The sequence below is a fragment of the Quercus robur genome, chromosome 12 (genome assembly GCF_932294415.1).
Source record: "Quercus robur chromosome 12, dhQueRobu3.1, whole genome shotgun sequence".
In the NCBI taxonomy this organism is placed as follows: Eukaryota; Viridiplantae; Streptophyta; class Magnoliopsida; order Fagales; family Fagaceae; genus Quercus; species Quercus robur.
In genome coordinates this window covers 28,606,059-28,630,151 of record NC_065545.1, presented here as the reverse complement: position 1 = coordinate 28,630,151, position 24,093 = coordinate 28,606,059, and the positions used below count along the sequence as shown (strand labels likewise).

At 35.4% G+C, this 24,093-nt stretch overlaps 2 protein-coding genes across 4 annotated transcripts in view; both read right to left on the bottom strand.

The window, feature by feature from the left end:
• The window catches only part of LOC126708837 (SPX domain-containing membrane protein At4g22990-like), a 44,661-nt gene extending 25,706 nt beyond the window's left edge, over positions 1-18,955 (bottom strand). Inside the window, exon 1 of one of the 2 annotated variants that reach the window (XM_050408802.1) lies at positions 18,889-18,955. The gene's annotated coding sequence lies outside the window, so the exon portion shown is untranslated. Of the gene's footprint in view, positions 1-18,544; positions 18,713-18,888 lie in introns of those variants that run through there. The other variant, XM_050408800.1, reaches the window with a different exon arrangement.
• LOC126708835 (SPX domain-containing membrane protein At4g22990-like) lies at positions 1,076-18,961 on the bottom strand. 2 transcript variants are annotated; one of them, XM_050408799.1, is made up of 11 exons: positions 18,889-18,961; positions 16,417-16,475; positions 15,009-15,129; positions 13,794-14,105; positions 13,563-13,667; positions 12,905-13,359; positions 11,751-12,052; positions 11,218-11,405; positions 3,358-3,548; positions 3,131-3,264; positions 1,076-1,486 (listed from the first exon to the last, which is right to left on the bottom strand). In XM_050408799.1, the coding sequence occupies exons 2-11, from the start codon at positions 16,467-16,469 to the stop codon at positions 1,248-1,250; spliced, it is 2,100 nt and encodes a 699-aa protein (XP_050264756.1). In that variant the 5' UTR covers positions 16,470-16,475; positions 18,889-18,961; the 3' UTR covers positions 1,076-1,247. The 2 variants fall into 2 exon arrangements, with proteins under 2 accessions (XP_050264756.1, XP_050264755.1); XM_050408798.1 differs by lacking the exon at positions 18,889-18,961 and adding an exon at positions 18,545-18,712.
• Between the last annotated feature and the right edge of the window lie 5,132 nt (positions 18,962-24,093).

Here is a 24,093-nt window from a genome sequence, read left to right as displayed (position 1 = left end):
TAGTTACAACTTCCGTGTCTCCTGATCATGCGAGACATAACTCCTAGTCTTTGAGTGACTCCGCTCAGTACACTTAGTGTGGTAAGACTCCACCATAACGCTTGGGGCACGTTGCCCTATCCCTCCTTCGCTCCAAGTTAATGAACTGATTCTTCCTTTGCGAGCCAACTAACTCCTCCCTATCTTGCCTACGTTAGCCATAAATACTTAGGACGAATCCACCATACCTTGTTGCTTCCCACAAATGATGCCAATTGTAAGGACCAAAAAATCTAGTAGCCCAAGTCCACTTATAATAGTGGATTGAACAATTCAACCTTGGCCCAAATCAATAAAATTTGTAAGAGAGAGAAACAAACAACTAAAAAGAAGGGGGGAGGGGGCTGAGGAAGAAAATAAGTAAAAAAAGACTAATATTGTCAATTGGATGAACCATTTGTTTTGTACAAGCTGGCCCGAGAAGGCCACATTTACATAAGAAATATTACTATTCACTCTCTTTTCTCTCAAGCTTAAAAATATAATGACTAAAATGAAACATTTCAAAAAAAGATGAACATCATTTTTAAAATAGGATAAAGTTTAACCACAAAATTTTACAGTACTATATATTTCGAAAATCTAACCGTTGGATTGCATGTTCTTTACGCTTTTAATATACATGTCAAATTTTGTGTCAATCAGATATTGTTTACCATATAATCTATAAGATTATATTTTATATATAATTTTAAACTATAAAAAATAGCAATTTAAACAATTTATTGATGACATAACTATTGATCTTTAATTTTCTAGAAATTTTGCTAGCATGCAGTATAAGAAGAAAATGTAATCTAATGATCAATTTGTCAAAATTTACCTTCAATAAAAAGATATTGAGTAAGGTTGTAATATAAGGTTACAACCAATTTTGTAGTCAAATTTTGTCCTTTAAAATATGGGACAAAGGTTGAAGAGTAAATGTGCAATTAAACTTAAAGGAAACACACAATTTTCCATAATTCAGCTCAAAGGTGTTTATAATTTCGTAGTTTAACCGCGTGCAAAGATAGGAATTCTCTAGACTTGCAACTTTCGGGGCCTCCATAGCAGAGGACTAGTCATTTATTAAAGTCCAAATTGTAGAAGAAATCAATGAGCTTATTTTCTTTTAATATACAACAATAATGATACAAGAGATACAAAATAATGAAGAAATAGAGATTTAAGGGGACGGGCATTGCATTGAATCAAAAAGTTACTAATCAATAGAGAGAGTTGTAGGTAAAGCAGGTGGCAACAATTGAGGATATGCAAATGAAGAGTGAAGGAAGTAGGGTGATATTCAAGAGTCTACTCTCGCTCAAGTACCCCGCCAAGGTTATTGTGCCATCTGCAATCACTCGTGCAATTGTCCCAGCTTCTGTTGAAAGTAGTCCACCATTATAGGTTCCACGGGAAAGCCGGGGTGACATGACCCGAGAGAGGAGTGCCAAGTTGATACCTGGACCAATGATTGAGGAAAGTTATAACATTTTATTTTCAGGATCCTAAGAACTTGGCAACAAATTCAAATATTCATAGAGAGTATATTCTGGTACTTTAGCACACAAATCAATACAGGATTTTTAAAGTCTATACCAAACTGTTGTTGGGAATGCACCACGAGTTTTGGAGCTGGTAAATGTACAAATTTTTTTTTATAATTTTGAGGTACTGAGAAATGATACATTTACTAAACATGAGACAATAAGACATGATGCTTTTTTATCTTGAAAATGGAGAAAATTTAACTTTAAAGAATCACAATTGAAGAAGTCCGCCCACGCTTGTATTAATCTATAAACTGAAAATATTTTAGCCTGAATTCATTCATGAAAGGTAGTGGAATATCATAAAGCTAATGGATACTATTTATATTGTGCCAAAATCCAGATTCAATTAAGATGGTTTTCATATTATGTTAATACCTTTAAGTTACATATAATTTGGTGTTTGTGGTTTGAGTTTTCTAAACTTATGGTTGGCAGATAATAAATATAGCATACCATTTACAGATAGATAAAGGCACCAAATTGGATGTCCATAAATTAAAAGGTTGGCAATAATGTTAAATATAGAGACAACTGGTGGAGGGCGCGGTTGAAGTGGTTTTGGAGGATGTGGGGAGTGAATGGATGGTGGTCGAGGAGGCTGGCATTGGTGACCTAGGACATTGGACATGGGAGTGGGTGGAGGCAACGTGGAGATTCATCATTGCCCACCTGTGAGCTGCCTTTCTGTAGCATAAGAAGAAAACCAATTGTTTCCCAGCCAAAGGGCAGCAGCAGCAGAAATTTATTACTATCTAAAAGGAGGTCAGATGTGATCATTGTGGGGCAAAAGAAAGAAAAAAGGAAAAAGAAAATATCGTTTCCTAGCCAAGGGGTCCAGCAGAAATTTTATTTCAAACCAAGAGTCCAGATGTGACCATTGTGGGTTCCCTTTTATTCTAGTGCTTTGTTAAAAAATATTCAAACAATTTTAGCTAACAACAATCTTCACCATCATCCGGTGATTGTGGAACATGCCAGCATTTACAGATGCTCAGCAATGGCTGGCTTCTTTGAAAAGGAGTCCACCATATATCCCTCACTGTGAACAATGAGAAAATGAGTGGGTTAGAGACAAAGGCCGCAGTGCTGCTCTGCCTGAGACAGAGTCTACCATGATTGACTTTGACATAGGCATAGGAATGGGTTCCATACCCACAGACCATTGTGGACGCAAGAATGCCAAGCAACTCACCGTACTGCTGGTTGCTTGAGGTCAGGGTGAAATGTGTGGGTCACCTAGCTACAGTAGTGGTGGTTGGATGCTTCAATGAGAGAGAGAGAGAGAGAAAACAAAGTTTGAGGATGAAATTGACAAAATCGAAACTTAAAAAGCCAAAATAATAATAACCCCGCAATTTGGACTCCAGCCTATTTTTTATTTTTTATTTTTCACTTCTTGAGGAGCCACCACTTCCTCTACTTGTCCTAAAATGCATCGATTAAAATTTTCATTTCAATTGGAATTTGGATATTCATCACGTGCAATTATACTCTTTCATACATACTATTCATTATCACAAATAACAAAATAATTTAACCAAACAATATCTCACCTTCAAGTACTTCAGCAGAAACAAACAAGATGAGTCCTGAGCAGACATACTGAGGCACAGAATATGGAACTATTATATGGAAACTCAGGAGTATGCCTATGAAAACCATAATTTCAGATGCCAATAAAATTTGCCTGCAATCAGATCAATGAAAATTAATGCATTGGCAGTTTCTGAAAAACATATCCAGAACTTCAGATAAAAATTAAGTTAATGTTAATAATTACCTGTCTTCAAACATGTTGCTTATGTAGTTTCCAACAACAATGTTTACTGGAAGAACTGTGAGGCCAAGGGAAGCAAGAAAAATTGCCACCGTGCCTGTAGACCACTTAAAGTAGTATGTGGTAACGACACTAGATTCTGAGAGTAAAATCTCCATTACGTATTTGAGCATGAAATATATCAACAACTGAACCTGATGAACCATAGAGATTCAATTAGAGAATGTGTAGAAACTCAGCTCCAACCAAAAATTAATGTCAGAGAATCACTATTGAGAAGAAGATTAGGTTCTCAATGATTTTACAGTCTGTCCATTGGCTTGTGCTAATAAAAACATGACATTAACCAGAAGTAATTGGACTGGATTTTGATATTTTAATCATCAGCAGGTCAATAGTGAGGTTCCACTTGACAAGCTAAATTAGGAACAAAAATTTCTGATGCACAATGTGCAATCTGATTGGATAACGTATCTAAACTATCTGTTAATCCCCTTTTTAATGTAGCGGGGAAAAAATCAGACCAGGTTTTAATATAGAAGCAAAAATACTTATTCACCTTCTTATTATATTTCATGTAAAATCTGGACTTCTAGCTTCATTGTAATGACTAAGTGAATTTGCAATATTTATATTAAGCAAAATAAGAAGTTCATAAATCCATAAACATAATATGTATCAGCAATGTAGTATAAATTTAAAAAGCACATATATTGGCAGGTCAAACTTAAAAATATTTTTTATTTTATTTTTTCAATTTCGACAAAAAAGGAAGAAAAGTGAAGGTGCTATGATGCAGGACAGGGTAGAAGAAAAGAGATGAAGGTAACAGTAGATAAAGCAGGACAAATCCTAAGCTCACCACCTAGAAATTTCCTGAAAACCTTAGGCATTACCACCTATGGGTGCTTGGCATCAACACCAGACCAGAAAACATTCACCTATCAAAAAAAATTTCTAATTCAAATTGTACTTCACGATCACAAAGGCCACTATTTTAATAGGACTTCCAGGATTACATCAATATGGAAAGTTCTAATCATGCTACAATTAAATCCCATAAAATCCTAAATCACAATAAAGACCGAATTCAAAAAGAAAACTAATTTAAAACTGAAGAATAAATTCCGAAATAATTTTGGTTCTCCTTGCATCATACTTCCCTGGTTGGAGAAAACTCAACCTCAGGTTTTGAAGTGCTCAAGGATAAGAAATTTTGTACTTGATAATTGCAATAACTCTTGAAGCACATCTGGCTACATTAAGAACAAATAAGTGTTTTGTTCCACCATGTTAAATGCTTCTGGAATGATAAAATCAATGGGTGGAATAAATGATACAAACCTCTCCTGTTCTATAGGAAGCAACATCAAATCAAGCTTCTCTACTTCATCGCTCACGGAGGGTTGATTAGTATTGTTGGCATCAAACTCAACTTTCATGTCATATGAATCCTCTAAATATTTGCTCTCTTGCTGAATTTTTGCCTCATCAAGTCGTGATTCTTCAACAGGTTGAATTGGATCTACTACACATGGTTTAGGTGGTACTAACTGTACATCTGTGGCACTTTCATTACTTTTTCATCACAAATTTGTGGTGCCTCAATATTATTGGGTGGAGACCATTATTTTGCCTAGTTGGGATTTTATACCTAGTGCTTTCTTGGACTGTTTCTTGGAAGGCCTTCAGTATGTCTTCCAATGTTACTGGGATGAACTTAGGACTAGAAAGTGTTTTGAGCACTCATCTCATCTTCTTCAAATTGTGCCACATAACCAGTAGCGGGTCTATCTCACTAACTTAGATTGTTTCTTTGATCGAAAAAGTTACCATGATAATATTTGGACAAATCTCTCTTTTTTTGATAGGATGAAGTAATATATTTCTCTCTTTGAGTTTTTCTTTCACTTCTTCCCAATTGGTTATGGGAGGCTTGTCCTTCTTAAACCCAAGGTTTTCAATATCCTTCCAATAGTCCCTAGCTCACCTATTAGTTTCATCTTGGCAAACCTAGCCTTTTTTATATATGTTGGAATGGCTTGAATTGTCAAACTTAGTGGCTTGACATTAGCCAACAAGCCATTAAATGGCTTGCATGCCTATGACAAAAAGTTTGGATGATATTCTACCAAATATCATGCATGAAGAAATACAAGAAGCTTGCATTAAATGTTGTCTTCATGAATTGTCAAAAAGGCAAGGAACAACACCTGACGTGCAAACCAAATTCATGCTTTCTTCTTGTAGCCGAAATGGATGACTCTTTGGCAATAAATGCTTGCCATTTTCTTTGACCAAGTAAGTCTCATGTGCTGAAACTATTGGTATTTCGGCTAAACATCTAGTTATAAATAGATGGTGGGTATGAGAGAAGAAGTAAGTGGGCCTCTACGTGAGATAGCAGAAAAAGGAAAGAACTTCTTCTGTGTGTGTGCACCAGAGATAGGAAGTTAAAAGTATTCTGCAACTCTTGTCTACATACAATAGGGTGTTCTCTATTTATTTGTGAGAGAACCAAGGGTGTATTTGGGGTTTGGCTTTGTGTGAGAGTGTCTTCAAGCCATTGTTGTAATCTCCAAAGTTATAGTGAAAATTTATTCTGTTGCCTTCTGTAAACGTAGGCATATTACCGAACCACGTAAATTCCTGATGTCATATTTTTCTTCTCTCTCTTCTTTAACCTTGTATAAACAGATTATTTCATGATTTTTCACAATTGGTATTAGAGCTCTAGGTTGATTTATTCAATGGAGATCAACGCTTCTATTGCTAAGATAGATGTAGTTAAGTTTGACGGAATTGGTAACTTCAGGTTATGGCAAAGAAGGGTGAAAGATCTATTGGTACAACAAGGTTTGGTGAAGGCTTTGTATGGGAAAGCAAAGAAACCAGAGACGATGACAGATGATGAATGGGAAGAATTCGATATGAAGGCAATTAGTACAATTCGACTATGTCTGGCAAACGAGCTTATGTATGATGTCATGGATGACGTGTCTACTGCGGCTATATGGTTAAGGTTGGAGAGCTGATATATGTCCAAGTCCCTCACAAATAAACTTAATCTTAAACGAAAACTGTACAAGCTTAAGATGGTAGAGGGTGTGGATTTGGCTTAACACATCCACACGTTCAATAAAATTATCAGTGACTTGTTGTGGATTGATATAAAATTCGATGATGAAAACAAGGCGATGATGCTTCTGTCCTCCCTCCCAGCTTCCTACGAACACTTGGTTACAACCTTACTTTGGGGGAAAGAGACTTTGGAATTTGAAGAGATCTCAGGAGCCCTCTTGGATCACTACCAACAGAAGTAGAATTCGGGTGAAAGTTCGGGTGAAAGGCTTATGGTAAAGGGTAATCAAGATTGTGGAAGGAAGAAAGATAGGGATCACAGTTCTGCCAAGGGACGTAGTAGATCAAAATCCAAAAGCAAGACAGGAAATTGCTACAAATGCCAAAGAAAGGGCATATTAAGCGAGACTATCCAGAGTGGAAAAGAGGCAAGGACAAAGACAAGGAAGGGTCATCAAGATCTGCAAACATTGTGGCAGCAGATTCAGATTTAGATGGAGATATGCTTTATGTTTCATCCAGTGCCAACCAGCTAATCGATCCTCGGATTCTGGATTTAGCATGTTCTTTCCACATGACTCCTCACAGAGATTGGTTCGACACTTACAAGTCGGTTAATTGTGGTTCTATTCTAATGGACAACGATGCTACTTGCAAAGTTGTTGAAATAGGAACAATTAAGATAAAAATGTTCGATAACGTGGTGAGGAAATTAGGAGAGGTACGACATGTTCCAGAGGTGAAAAAGAATTTAATTTCATTGGGAACCCTAGACTCTAATGGCTATTGCTATAAGTATGAGAATGGGTTAATGAAGGTATCAAAGGGCGCTATGGTTGTGATGAAGGGGCAGAAAATAGAAGGTAATATCTACAAGCTATTCGGCAACACCATTGTAGGTGGAGCTGCTGTGGTGACTGAATCTGAGCAAGATGATACACTCTTGTGGCATATGTGACTAGGGCATATGAGTGAGCGTGGTATGAGGGAATTGCAGAAAAGAAATCTGTTGGTTGGAGCTAAGTCATGTAAGTTAGATTTCTACAGATATTGTGTCATGGGAAAGCAATGTAGGATGCGATTCAAAACAGCCATGCACAAGACAAAAGGTATATTGGATTATGTACACTCTGATACCTGGGGGCTAGTGAAAGTGGTCTCTAAAGGTGGAGCTCGGTATTTTATGAGTTTCATCGATGATTATTCTAGAAAGGTTTGGGTTTACTTCTTGAAGAACAAGTCCGAGGCATTTGCAAAGTTCAAGAAGTGGAAAGCCAAAGTGGAAAACCAGACTAGAAGGAAGATCAAGTGTCTAAGATCTGATAATGGCACTAAGTACAAGGATGGGGAGTTCTTGAAGTTTTGTGAAGAGCATGGTATCAAAAGGCACTTTACGGTACGAAGAACACCTTAACAGAATGGGATGGCTGAGAGACTTAACCGGACAATTGGTTAGATAGCTAGATGCATAAGACTGAATGCTGGGCTACCTAAAGTCTTCTAGGCTGAAGCAGTGAACATGGCTTGTTACATTCTCAACCGATCGCCTAGAGCTGCGCTTGATGGGAAAGTTGCTAAAGAGGTATGGATAGGGAAAGAAGTTGATTACTCATTGATGAGGATATTCGGGTGTCCAGCCTATGTTCATATTCCCATCGAAGAAAGGTCAAAGCTTGATTCAAAATCCAAGAAGTGTATTTTTCTCGAGTTCGAGAAAGGAGTAAAAGGGTACAAGCTTTGGGATCCAGTGGCACAAAAGGTGGTGATTAGTAGGGATGTGGTGTTTGACGAAAAGTCCATGATAAAAGCTTTCAGAAAGGAAGAAAAGTCTCAGGAAAAGGGAAGCAGTAGTGACAGCAATAGATCAGTGGTGCAGGTGGAGCTAGATGAAGTGAAGTCTCAGCTAGAAAAGGAACCTCACAATAGTGATCAAGAAGATCACAACATGATATCAAAACGGCCTAAATGCAACATAAGACCACCGGTCAGGTACGGTTTCGAGGATCTTGCTTCTTATTGCTTAGTAATCAGTAGCGAGGATCCTTCCACTTTTTAGGAAGCAATTGATAGCTCTAAAAGGGACAAGTGGATGGAAGCTATGGTGGAGGAGATGGAGTCCTTGAATAAGAAGAAGACTTAGGAGCTGTCAGAACTTCCAAAGGGAAAGAAGTCAATAGGTTGCAAGTGGGTGTTCAGAAAGAAGGAAGTAGTTTCAGAAAAGGAAGGAGAACGGTTCAAAGCACGATTGGTAGCAAAGGGATATTCACAAAGACATGGGATTGACTACAATGAGGCTGTGGTCAGGCATACTTCTATCAGGGTAGTGCTGGCCTTGGTAGCACATTAGGATTTGGAATTGGAACAACTGGATGTGAAGACGGCATTCCTTTATGGGAATTTGAAGGAAGAAATCTTCATGGAACAACCAGAGGGGTTCAAGAAACCAGGTACAGAAAATCTTGTCTACAGATTGAAGAAGTCACTCTATGGGCTTAAACAATCTCCCAGACAATGGTACAAGAGATTTGATTCTTATATGATTTAGATTGGTTATACCTGTTGTGAGTATGATTGCTGCGTATATGTTAAGATGCTTGATGATGGTTCTTATATTTTCTTGTAACTGTATGTTGACGACATGTTAATTACTGCTAAGAGCACGTGTGAGGCTGACAGGTTAAAAGTTTTGTTGCGCAAAGAGTTTGACATGAAAGACTTGGGTACTGCTAAGAAAATTTTGGGTATGGAGATTCGTAGGGATAGGGAGTCAAGAAAGCTGTGGTTATCTCAGAAGAACTATATCAGAAAAGTTCTTGAAAAATTCAACATGCAAGATGCTAAGCCCATGAGCACCCCATTGGCGAATCACTTCAAATTATCTAGTAGTCAGTGCCCAAAGAATGAAAAAGAAATTGAAGACATGTCAAAGGTTTCATATGCAAGTGCAGTTGGGTGTTTAATGTACGCGATGGTTTGTACCAGGCCGGATTTGGCTCATGCAGTGAGTACTGTCAGTAAGTACATGACAAACCCAGGTAGAAAGACCTGGAATGCAGTGAAGTGGATATTCAAATACCTGAATGGAACCGCAGGATATGGGATCTTGTGTGCGAGGCAACATGGGGATAATTCAGTGGTAGGATATGTGGATTCAGACTATGCGGGCAATATAGATGACAAAAGGTCTACAATAGGTTATGTGTTCACATTGTCAAGAGGGCCTATTTGTTGGAGATCCACACTACAATCCCTAGTAGCCATGTCTACTACAAAAGCTGAGTACATGGCGGTAGCTGAAGCTACAAAGGAAGCACTGTGGTTGAAAGGGCTAGTCAAAGAGCTTGGTTTGAACCAAGGAGGAGTTCAGTTGCATTGTGATAGTCAAAGTGCCATTTACTTGGCAAAGCATCAGGTTTATCATGCTAGGACAAAGCATATTGATGTGAGATTCCACAAGATAAGGGAGTTGAGTGTCACAAGAGAAATTGTTTTTGAGAAGTTTGACACTTCAGAGAATGCAGTTGATATGTTGACGAAGCCGGTTCCTACAAACAAGTTCAAGCACTGCTTGGACTTGATCAGTGTTTGTAGCTTGTGATAGCCCATAAGGGCTAAGGTGGAGGCGATTGAAGATTTAGTTTGTGAAGCTTGATACAATTCAAGCCAAGGTGGATATTTGTTGGAATGGCTTGAATTGTCAAACTTAGTGGCTTGACATTAGCCAACAAGCCATTAAATGGCTTGCATGCCTATGTCAGAAAGTTTGGATGATATTCAACCAAATATCATGCATGAAGAAATACAACAAGCTTGCATTTAATGTTGTCTTCATGAATTGTCAAAAAGGCAAGGAACAACACCTGACATGCAAACCAAATTCATGCTTTCTTCTTATAGCCGAAATGGATGACTCTTTGGCAATAAATGCTTGCAATTTTCTTTGACCAAGTCTCATGTGCTGAAACTATTGGTATTTCGGCTGAACATCTAGCTATAAATAGATGGTGGGTATGAGAGAAGAAGTAAGTGTGCCTCTACGTGAGATAGCAGAAAAGATAGCAGAAAAAGGAAAGAACTTCTTCTGTGTGTGTGCACTAGAGATAGGAAGTTAAAGTATTCTACAATTCTTGTCTAAATACAATAAGGTGTTCTCTATTTATTTGTGAGAGAACCAAGGGTGTATGGGGTTTGGGTTTGTGTGAGAGTATCTTCAAGCCATTGTTGTAATCTCCATAGTTATAGTAAAAATTTATTCTGTTGCCTCCTGTGGACGTAGGCATATTGCCGAACCACGTAAATTCCTTGTGTCATATTTTTTTTCTCACCCTTATTTAACCTTGTGTAAACAGATTATTTCACGATTTTTCACAACAATATATGATAAATAAACCTGATCAAAGAATTGATTCATCTTACTTAACCAAGTGATGAGGATCCATGGGTCTAGACAACCATCAAATGTAGGTGCCAAGATTACATTAATATGGAAAGTTCTAATCATACCCCAACTAAATCCCATAAAAGTACAAATCACAAAAAAGATCAAATTCCAAATTCAAATTTAAAAAAGAAAACTAGTTCAAAATTCAAAAATTAAATTCAGAAATAATTTTGGTGCTCCTTGCATTATATATATATATATATATATATATATATGAAGGACAGAACAACAAAACCATGTTATGTCATTATGCTAAACTAATTTTTGATGTCAATGATGACATTAAAGATATAATTATCAATTTTACAAAACTCATATAAAATTCTGAGTCAATCACATACCTTTACGGAGGGTGTAAGTAGTCTATATGCTGATCGAATTGAAGTTGCTGGTTGGCAAGGGTCCTTAGAAGCTTCTTTGCTTTCATCACATTCTTGCTCACCACCTTCATCTTGTTGCTTGTCTTCTGAAGAACTAGCAAGCAATGGCTGTTTAAGTCCATTCTCAAGTGCATCATTCTCTACCACCACTGTCATTCAAGATCCACCATCAGAAGTAAGCATATTGAAGAGAGAACATTATAGTCAAAAGAGATTTTATTTATTTATTTTATTTTTTATTAACACGTAATAAATGATCATGTAAACCACCAGTATGAATGACAGATTGACGGTGTGGTTAGTAATTTAAAATTTTGAAGTTTATAAAATAACAAAACAATTTTAAGAGTAAATATTAGATAACTATGTTCACATTAAAGGGTTAATGCTTCAATAGACAATAGTTCAATTTACAGCCTCCAAATGATCTAACACAGACAGCATCACATGTGCAAGATATCAACCAAAAAGCATTACCATCTAAATCAACATACCAGCATTAGATTCCTGTGGTATATGATTCTCCTCAATTTCACGAGAAGGTTCTTTAAATGAGATCCACAACCAAATTAAGTACAAAAGCCAAGCAACAGCCATAACCCAGCCAGGCAAAGTTTCCTGATTGAATGTAAGCTTGTAGATCTTAAAATTAGTTTGAAGCAAACCAGCTAGAGCAGGACCACAAGCCATTCCAAGAGCACTAGCACTAACAAAACCTGCTGATGCCTGCATGCGGATTTTTTGTGGTACACAATCACTGATATACCTCCGGTTAACAGCTCTAGCAGAACCCAGTCTGCAATTTGAGAAGAGTGACTATGTCAACACATATCATGAGGTATAAATAAGAGTCATCTAACCAAAATTTAAGCTATAATCATAATCTATAAATCTTACCACCTTACACTATTTCTAGTTTTCAGTTCAATCTGAGTCCTCTAATCATAATTTAAGATCTAATGCTGCACTGCAGTGTACAAAAATGAGTTTCTTGTCAATTCTAGAACCAATAAATGGTTTTCTAGTTATTTTTTTCTCTGACCAGACAATAAAATAATATGGTGGCCTCAATAACAGGGCAGAAACCAATCTTATTGCTTGTATTTTAATACCAAATAAAAGCCTGAGTATAGCTAAACAGTTTGGTGAAATGTGAATTTTCACTCACTATCTGACCAGCTTCATGCTGCCTTCTTAATTTGAAAGAATTAGGCCCCATCATGCTTTTTCTAAAACCCATAATTTGGGTACTGAGTTCAGTGCAGGCTCCAAGACCTGACACCAATTAAAATTCTCCTTGAAATATATGCACGTGTGTGTGTACGCCTGCGCAAATATACGACCTAATCTAATTTGAAAATAACTGATAAAAATATTTGAATGTCTCCTCTATGTGTGTGTGCATGCATGCACGCGTGCATATGTATATAAATTAATTTTTTGCAGTTATGCTGAGTTATAATATTTAAATTTGATCTTTCATATTGCAATAAAGTAAATAAGAATGCTATTCCCTTACTAGAATGTTGCACTCCTCATGCAAAGCATGTGCAGATCCACATGGTCTCTCAATAAAATGCACAAATATCACATGCTTGAAGTTATTCCTACCAAGTAATGAGTCCAGAGGAAAAGCAAGACTACTTACCCACAGAAAAGACGTCCGATTAGGAGAACTGCTATTGAATTAAAATCATAAGCCAATGCGTACAAGATGTTTCCCACAAAAAGAACTACACTGCTAAATACAAGAGGTCTGAAGTATGTTTTATTTGACCATGCACTGAAATAGACTGAGGAAAACACCTGCGCAACAGCCATTGCCCCAATTACAATACCACAAACTGTTGCTGCAGCTCCAAGGCTCAAGGAGTAGTCATCTGCTGTAGGGACAACAATATATGTATTGACCATATAAAGAAATGTGTTCACTAAGTTCAAAAGAAGCGACAAAAAATGGTAGTTCTGATCATCAACTTGTTCCTCAACAGGAGTAGGGAACTCTTCTTGCATAATGAGTGCATGTTGTGCCAAAAAGTTGAGGAAATTTGTTGAGTGGGTTAACCTGTCCACAGCTGCTTTTATTGAATCAATGACAGGATCCTGTAGATGAAAACTAGTAAATACCGTGGTAAATCACCAGCCTTATGGCTGCTTTCCAACCAAAAATATATAACTACAACTCATTCAGTAATATATATATATATATATATATATATATATATAAACACGGAGTAAGAAAACATTGAGACAGAAAAAAAACCATGAAAACTTGAACAGGTTGCATTGAGTATACGTAACAGAACCTCAAGGGGAAGAGCGGACTGATCATATATTGATAAGTAGCTTCCCTGACGGTCCTGAAGTTCATGAAGATTACGTGATATGGCTCCCACAACAGCCCCTATTCCCTGCAAGTTCCATTCATCCAGGGAAAAAAAGTTTTTAGAAGTATTTTTGAAGTGTTTAAATGTTCAAATAGGAAGGTTAGCCAAAAAATAAAAAGAGGAAATAGGAAAAGAACATCAACACATTACCACATGCTTAAACACTTGCTGCAACTGGGAGTACGGATGATTTGCACGAGTCTTGACATAGTCATTAGTGAATCTATAACCAAAGCGTTTATCAAACTTCTTCAGTATCTTACGCAGACCAATAGCATTTACCTCAACAAAAAAGAGAAGCTTTAAAAGATCTTGTCCCACTGCTCTATAAGCTTGTCGTAATTCACATATTTGGGATATTTCGGGCTGTTGCTGAAGGGCATCATGCTGTTCATCAAGTTTAGCTAGCCTGCTTGCAAGTAGCCCTTGTTGCTCCAACAGAAAAAGGACAATCTTCTCAATCTGAAATATTAAGAAGAAATTAAGTAGAAACATTTCATGGTCAACCTCAAGTAAAGAACAGCAGAAGTTAAAACATCCATGATGGCTGCACATGCAAGAAGTTCCTGCTTCAATTTATTTTTTTAATTCAATAGTTTCGAGGGGGGAGAGGGGATTTGAACCCTAGATGTCATGAACACACACCAAGAGGTGCCAACCAATTGAGGTACAAGGCTCTTGGCAATATATATTAGGCAAGCAATACAATGACAGACACACACACTCGTGAATTTATACATGCATATGTACAGATATGTAGGTATACATCAGCACAAGAGCCTCTGCAACTTACAGCACTTCCATAGTTTGAACATATCTTGCATTGTCACCAAGACAGTAAGAAAGATACAAAAGTGAAACACAACCATTAAAAAATACATTTCTCAAGTTTGATCCTATGTAAGGGTAGCTTCTTATGGACATCACACAGTTCATTGCATGTCTAAGAGGCATGACAGAACTTCCATTTTAATTACCAGAACATCACATGTTTCCTCACTTATCTTAAAGACTGACAGATCTTCCAACATCACTTCCAAAAAGGTAATGAGGTTCATTTTAAGAAGTTGATTCCATTAGAAAACCTACTACAAATTAACTATAAAAAATGCTCATGCTAATCAATGTTCAACAGCTCAACGGATTGCTTAATCAAGCATAATGACAAGGTGGATGCATGATCCACAAACCCATCTGCCAAGAATTCATCTAGAGTTAATGAACCTATAAACATTTTCAGTATATATGATATGTTGAAACTTCAATGTGCACTCCGTTTGACACAATGCATGTGTGATTCAATAACCAAATTGTGAATGACAGAGATATAGACAAGACACAGATAAAAACATGCACACAACATACCTGATTATCCAACATTCTTGAGAAATCCTTGAGAACATGCCGGCGATCTTGTGTCCCAACTTCAATTTGTTGAGCATATTGTTTTACTTTTTTCTTCATCAGTTTATAGTTGATGTAATATCTGAAAGAAATAATAAATATGAGTATCGACAGCAGGATCCTAATTACAATGAAATGAATATGTTGTCCAATTTAATATTTAGCAACAGGTTGGAAATCTCAACTTTGTATTAGTGTATTGTTTATATGTGTGCCTACACTAAGTTGGAGAAATATGTATGTCAGTGCAACTTCTTTGTTTTGGTTGCCTTCAAACAAAAAGATTGATAAGAATCTTTAAGGAAGTCACATACAAGCTATCATATTTAGCAAAACAGGCTTTTTGTCAAAATATTATTAGCTATTTCTACAGAAAGATTGCACCCCCTAAAAGCTTTTAATTATGAAGGTATCATTTCAGCAGGTTTTGTGTGTTTTGTGGAGAGCAACTAAATTTTGGAATGAATGATTTTTTGTGCAGCAATTTACAACTGGAGTCAGGCAATGGACTACACAAAGCAACTACACAAAGCTGTGTTTTGCAGGTTCAGATCAAGGTCTGGTTAAATACTGTGGGATAGGTTGCTGCCACCTGCCACTTTCAGAGGTAATGTAAGGATCAAGAAATTGTTTCAGCCACTTTCATATATTCCCTCCATCCCAAAATAGACAGGGTGATTGCAAATGGCATGTAAACATAAAAATCTTCTAAAAATGCCCTTAGGTGGGCCAAGAAGAAGCATTTTTGTTTGAAGAAAGGATGATTCAAATTTTAAGGGTGGTGGATTCAAATGTAAGGATAATATAGGAAGTCAAATGGATAAATAATTTCACTGTTTAAAATTCCCATATATTTTAAGATGGCCCAAAAAGGAAACCACTCCTGGAGGGAACAGATCAACAGAACAATAGAGAGTTTATCAATCAGTAATGAGATAAGGTTTCTATTGGAAAATGTATGTAAGTAGTTGTCAGGAGTAAGTGAGCGCCGAGGGCATGCTGTGGACATGTAGATCTGCTGTGTGACCTTGGGGTTAGTATCTTGGTTGAAACCGTTGTATTCATGTCTTTTTCTCTTTTTGTTATCAATAGGTTTACATGCCTCCCTTAAAAATCTACAAGCTTTAAAATGATTGCAATAGATTGACAAAAAATCAACTCATTTGAGTTACAATGGCCGTTAGACAAGATGAACAATTTACTATCTTATCACCATGACTTATTCATAAGTAGATAGCATAATGATGTATCCAAAATTCGTTGTATACATTTTCTCTTTTCTAATTTTTAAGAGAAAGCTTTCTTGAAGAAATCAGAATGAATTAAATTCTAAGCAATGCAAAAATTATATATATACATTTCAACATACCCTTGCCATTCTAGAATTTGTCTTTCCTTCAACTTCTTCCCGAAGGCAACCATCTTTCACTACAAATAAAGTTATATATACTGATGTGAGAAGATGTCTAGAAGTCCACAGAAACATATACAACAGAAGTTTGCATTTCCTGGTTACAATGATACCGGGAGCTGTTCCAGCATTAAAAGATAATGAGAAAAGAAAATGATAACAGATATAATTTGTGTATTATGTTGCCATAAAACTTCTCATAGAACCACCGCGTTTCTACTGGCCTAAAATTCAGCTCTCAGGAATAAAATTATTTAAAGATTCAAAATATATGACTACTTCAGTGCTGTTGTAGACCTTTTACCATGTCAGAGGTATAAAATATAGTGCCAGACAGTCATACACAAAATCTGACAGCTACGATTGAATAACATTTTGTGCTTGAGGGCAAAATGTGGTCTCCTCATTTCACAGATTAAACAGCACAATATCTCTCCTTCTTCTTTTCCTAATGACTAGTAGGCCAATATCTTTTGTATTGAAAAGAAGTAAAATCAATTAGTACATACATGTATGCTATTTTACATGGAAGCCTTAAAATTAAGTAAATCTGTCAGAAACATGACAGAGCCATACCTTTTTTTTTCCCTAATGAATAATAGGCAATATCTTTTATTTTGCAAAGAAGTAAAATTGATTAGTACATACATGTATGCTATTACATAGAGCCTTTAAAATGAAGTAAATCTATCAGACACAACTACATGTTCACTTTGAGACATATACCTAAATGGAATACCTGACAAATGAAGATATAAATACTACTTGGTTTACTAGAATTCCCAACTTAAAATGCTCCTAAAGTGAAGAATTCATCTTGGGCAAAATGTCAATTATCTCATGCGATAGAACAAGATAACTAGTCCATTTTACAGATAAACAAACTCCCGTATGTCCTAACAATTGGAGGTTAGACAAGTCGAAGAACCAGACATATACCAAATCCTCACGTGTATGTAAGTCCACGCAACATAGCATTTCAGACAGATTGAAAATCTACAACTCCACTTTCTTATAGAGCCAGACAAGCACAATTAACAACATTGAACACCTTACATAAAACCCAATTCCTAGATAGTAAAGAACTTACATCTGACCTTTTTTAACCCAAAAAAAAAAAATATATTATAAACTATTCTTTGGAAGAAAAGAATAAACATGAGAATCCAGCCCTTGAAAATTAATCTTAGCTAGCTGCAACACTAGACTTCTCAACTCCCAATCCCAACTCGATACAAAACCCGCCACTTTTCCGTATTATTTGAATACTGAAAACCTTTCATAAAGCCATAAATTGGGCATGTAATTGCCGTATCAATCATGATATGAGTCCAACTAAATCCAGCTGAAAAGGATAGCGTGTTTAAATTTCCTTTCTCCCAAACAATTAATTTAAACAAACCTCAGTACTGTTCTTATTCAACTGAACAGCTTATCGGTTTATCAGTCAAACTTATCATGTCTTACACAAAGTTTATGTAAAGCCACCAATTCCTAAATTTATGATAAGACATCAATCATTAGAGCTGTGATTGCTAATCAAATTAGCATATTGACTAGTCAGCTTAATCTAATTCCGTGAACATGTTTACCATTATCTCGTAAAAACCGCCGAATTTGACCAAGCCCATATCAAACAAATCCAAATTAATCAAGTTCTACTATCACATAGTCAGCTATTTCAGATTCACAAACTATACTCATTAAGAAAAAAAAAAATAATTAATTAAATTAAATTAAAATCTTCACAGCTATGAATATAGTATATTTTATTCCGAACAATATACCAGTAAGCTAAATATTATGCTCAAATTGAAAATTTGAACTGCAGAGAAGTTTTTCGTTCCTGCTCTGTTTGGCTGCCGAGAAAAAGAAAAACGAAAACTAGTTTCTTAACTAATACTATAGTCTTCTTTGATAGGTTTCCTATAACTTAGAAAACCTGAGACGCGGAATTTCGAAATTCGAATCTCGTTTTCTTTTTCTAAGTTGCCAAACGGAGTACGAATTCAAAGAAAACAAATACATAAAAAACAACAAATAACTAAATAAATACATAATAATTCGTTCATAGAAAATGCATTACCGAAGTGAATTTCGGAAATCTCGCTATAACGCTACGAGTCTGAGCACACGAAACGAAACGCAAAGTTTGTTTGTTTGTTTGTTTTTGTTTTTGGTTATATATAGATGACCATCAACGAACACAGCTATAGCAATAACAAGCAGCAAGACGTAAACAATGGAGGAAGCATATTCTTATTGTAAACCAAATGGAAACTGTTTTACGAAGCAACTCTCGACGCCAATTTCGGAAACATTTTGTTAAGAAATGGAGATTCGGGATTCAGAGAGAGCAGAAAATAGTGCTGCGTTTGTTTGATAGAATGAGAATATCTGAATATATATAATATATATACATATGGATACCTTAAATATAAAAGGGGTTGAGATTTTGAGAGGTGGTAGAGTTGGCTTCGCTCTGTTTTTTCTTTCCATACAAATTACAAAGAAAGAAAGCAAGCTGTTATCTGTAGGTACAAGTACTAGATTTGTTTGGGATGGAATTGGAATTTTGGAGAATGAGTGTGGGCAATTTGGGCAAAATGAAAGATAAGCCCAAAAAAAAAAAAAAAATCAACAACAAAAAACAAAAAAAGAGTGGCCCTTTGTCTCAGTGATAATGAGGTACTGTAGGGTTGGTAGGAGAGATTGGAATCTCTGTGAACGTGATAAATAATGAGGGGTCGAAATCAACTTAGGAATTATTATCTTTTAGACCTTCATTGCCCTTTATGTATAATAACAATCCAATTATTGTGAGAGCACAATGAGAGTGTGTGTGATTGTGAGAGAATGATGAGAGTGCTTTATTTAGATTCGGTTTAGCTCTCTCGGGACTGTTCAATATATATATATATATATATATATATATATATATATGAGATGAGTTCACGTTACTCTTAGTGTAACTTTACAAGAGTTACACCTTTTATGTATCATTGATTATTATTAGATCTAAGGGTCAAAAAACATTCATAGTAATGTCATTATTACTCCCTAGAAATTAGTGATTTAAGCATTAACTTTTATTATTAAAAAAAAAAAAACCACAGCATTAACTTTTTTTTTTTCTCCTTCCATATCATCTTTTTCCTCCGTATTTCTTTTTGCACTATACTTTTAGGCCTCCACCATTCATAAAATGCTCAAGATTAAATGGGAAAAATGCCAAGAGACCCCTGAACTTTGGAGTAGTGATCATTACACCCTTGAACTTTTAATTTAGCCAATTTAGTCCATAAACTTTACACATTTTCCAAATCAATACATCTATTACTTTGCCGTTTAAACTCACTAATGGAGCTCACGTGAAACTCATGTGCACCTAGATCGCTAAAGCTAGACGCCCAAACCAATGGAGAGAGAAAAATTTGGATTCAACGATGATACAGAGAGAGAGGTTGAGGCTCGCCGGACTTTGTGCTCCCACAACTGCTCGTTGTTCATGCCGTTGATCTCACCATCCTTGGCTTCCACTGTTGTTTCATGGTTTCCTACAATAACTAATAAATAAATAGGCACAATCTAGACCGTTGAATGGAATCAGTGATAAATTGTACTCCTCCATTTAGAATTGCTCTTGACCTCCATGTATGTACTTGTTGTTGTTGTTAAAGATTCTTCATTAAGCCTTCAAATTGAACCCCTCTCTATCTCTTGTAAAAGATCACCAATCACACATAACAAGTAACTAAAATCTCTCTGTATATTTATATATTTTTTGTTGTTTGTTTTCAATTAGATTTGATCCATTCATCCCTTTAATTTGATCGTGTTTACTATTTGGTCACTTTTGTGTTTTCCAATTGGTTATACATAGATCAAAACATTAGAATTACAATTTCCATTTATTAGGCTTTCGTAGGTATGGTTTTTGTGTGTACACTACATATATCAGTTGCTATTAAAAAACCACAAATCGTGGCCAAGGATAGCAATATCAATAGCAGGAAAGACCAGAGCAATGGAACAACGAAGTCCGGTGAGCCATAGCCTTTCTCTCCTCTCAGCCTTTCTTTATCAGTTAATGCTGGGTTTTTTATTTTATTTATAATAATAAGGGTTAATGCTTAAATCACTAATTTCTAGGGAGTAATAATGACATTACTATGAGTGTTTTTTTATCCTTAGATTTAATAGTAATCAATGGTCCATAAAATGTGTAACTCTTGTGAAGTTACACCAGGTGTAAATTGGGTTCAAGTTACACCTGGTGTAACTTCACAAGAGTAACACTTGATCTAACTTTACCTTTTGTGAATCATTGATTACTATTAGATCTAAGGGTAAAAAAAACAGGTAGTATCATTATTACTCCCTAAAAATTAGTGATTTAGGCATTAACTTTTCTTATTAAATGAAAAAAAAAAAAAAAAAAAAAACCCACAGCATTAACTTTTTTTTTTTTTTTCTCGTCCATATCATCATCTTCTTCCTCTTTTCTTTCTTTTTGCACTATACTTTCAGGCCTCCATCATGAATGGTGGTTGGAATGATTCTGAAAATAACATCTCAAGTCTTTTCTTCTTCTTAGACTTGTTGTTGGAAAAAATTCTGAAAATAACAAGTCATTTTCTTCTTGCTAGGCTCACTGTTGAAAGAATTCTGAATATAACATCTCTATATATAAAAAAAATATTTTAGTCAAGATTCTCTCTTAAAGTTAATGTGAAAGTTCTTCTCATGGTTCCTCCACAAAGAAATTTCTTCAACAGAAAACGTACCATCCGATTAAAAACTCCTTTATAGATGCAAGACTATTATTAATAGTGGTAATGGAAATCCAAATTTAAGAAATATCTTTTCACTGCAATAGTCTTAGAGCACATGTGGTCTCCTCAACGTCAACCATGAAATTACCTAGTAACACCAGATGAATAAACAAAAGAAAAGTTATGTGGCTGCTTTCCGACCCAACTATGAGAATTTTATGAATGGTGGAGGCTTGAAAGTATAGTGCAAAAAGAAAGACAAGAGGAAGAAGATGATGATATGGACGAAAAAAAAAAAAGTTAATGCTTTTTTTTTTCCCTTTAATAAGAAGAGTTAATGCCTAAATTACTAATTTCTAAAGAGTAATAATGATACCACTATAAGTGTTTTTTTACTCTTAGATCTAATAGTAATCGATGGTTCACAAAAGGTGTAACTCTTATGAAGTTACACTAGGTGTAACTTGAACCCATTTCATATATATACTAGCCTTTGAGCACGCGCTCACGTGCATGCCCAAAAAATCTTCTATTTTCTAAATGAAGTTACTCTTCAATAATAAGGGTATTTTTGAATCACTTAAAAGTTCAGTTGAAAGAAGGGAATCCTCTTATATATAGTATAGATATATATGACAAAGAGAGACCTTCCACAAAATATACACATTATCAGCCAACATGCTATGAGGCTTAGAAAGACAATGTGAGACCTTTCACAAAAGGCTTTATAAAGCTTTCGTGTGGACTTAAGCAACACAGGAACCTAATAAAATTTGAAATAGAGGGGGACCATCCATCACTAGTATATGAAGTCATCTATAAATTTGAGGTTCCGGTTGTATACCCTTTGGATAGTTATTTATCTTTGTATTTTCTACTTGTACAACACAACAATAAGATCACTATCTGGAAGATAGATAGGACCAAGCTTTCGTATAGATATATACGACAAAGTGAGACCTATCACAAAACATACACATTATTAGCCAACATGTTATGAGGCTTAGAAAGACAATGTGAGACCTTTCACAGAAGGATTTATAAAGCTTTCGTGTGGACTTAAGCAACACAGGAACCTAATAAAATTTGAAATAGAGGGGGGCCATCCATCACTAGTGTATGAAGTCATATATAAATTTAAGGTTCTGGTTGTATACCCCTTTGGATAGTTATTTATCTTTGTATTTTCTACTTGTGCAGCACAACAATAAGATCACTATCTGGAAGATAGATAGGACCAAGCAATAAAACGGCATAGCAGAACCCCATGTGTATTTGTGCATAATTGGTTCTCATCCATAATAGCAAAATGGGATAGCAATAGTTTTGTTATTAATCAAAGTTAAGTGGGCTGTGGCTTTTTTTTTTTTTTTTTTTCTTGGCAGTAACCTAGCCATGGAGGTGGAAGAGCCGTGGAGGAGATAGAGAGAGAAACATGCAGAGAAAGAGAGAGAGAGAGAGAGAGAGATAGTAGATGTATAATTTTTTATTTTTTTTTGGTTTAGAAATAAGTATGGAATGTATTAAATAAAAATAAATAAATGAGATCAGTTAGAATATTAGCATTAATGAGGGTTTTTTTTTAATTGCCGTTGGGTCTACTTAAATCCAATGGTTTAAAAAAGGTGTAACTCTTAAGATCTACAAAACTCACCCCACATATATATATATATATATATATATATATTTTTTTTTTGTGTGATTGGAGAAAATAAAAATCTCAAATTATAATAAATGCAAATTATTAATCTTTACCAAAAAATAGAAAAGCCTCTGAGCACGCGCGTGAATGCGTGCTAAGAGGCTAGTATATATATATGACAAAATTTAGCTACAAAATTTGTTATAACTTAAAACTACAATATTACTCAATATCTTTTTATTGGAGGCAAATTTTGACAAATCCACAATTGGATTACATTTTCATCTTGAATTCTCCATGCTTGCAAAATTTCTAGAAAATTAAAGATTAATAGCTATGTCACAATGTTTTATTAAAGGAGACTATCTAATCAACCTGAACAACATTATAAATGTCTGGTGGAACATCTTCCATCTAGACCAACAAATGAGGACATAATATTGCTCATCTTGCTAAAGAATGAGCAACTGCGTTACAATGCCTACACACATGGGAAAGACTACAACTTTGGAAAAAGGATGCAAGGTACTTACATCCTTTGCTAAGTGGCCAAATTGAGCCAAGGAATGGCTTTTGAATTGAAGAGCGTAGATGAGAATTGCACAATCCCCCTCAAGAATGATTTTGTTTAGTCCTATCTCAATTGCTAATTCCAGAGCACTTCGTGCTGCTAGGGTCTCTACCTCTAGAACAGTTGAAGGTAATCGAATTTATTGTGAGAGGGAGGTCATGACCAGACCTACTTCTTTTCATACCACAACACCTATACCAGCACGACTCTCTTGATTGAAAAAGCTCCATCAAAGTTAATCTTGAAACTGGAATTACCTAGAGTGTTTAATAGGAGTAGTATTTACATATGTAGACCTATATATGCATGATATGTATTAGCAAATATAAATATATGTAATCATATCATATCATATCATATCATACACTATAAAAGTTGAGCTTAGAAGCCGTGGTTGCGCCAAGTGACTTCACCAAATTGTAGAAATTTTTAGATTAAAATTTTTTTTTCTCCTATAATTTCTAAATTGATAAAAAATTTAACATGATTACAATCCAGATTCTTCATCTAATTTATCTACTATAATTTCTAAGTTGATAAATTTTTTAATTTGATTACAATCCAAATTCTTCATCTAATCTATTTAATCCTTATTTTTTAAGTGTAGTGTATTATAATTCAAATTCTTCATCTAATCCTTATTTGTA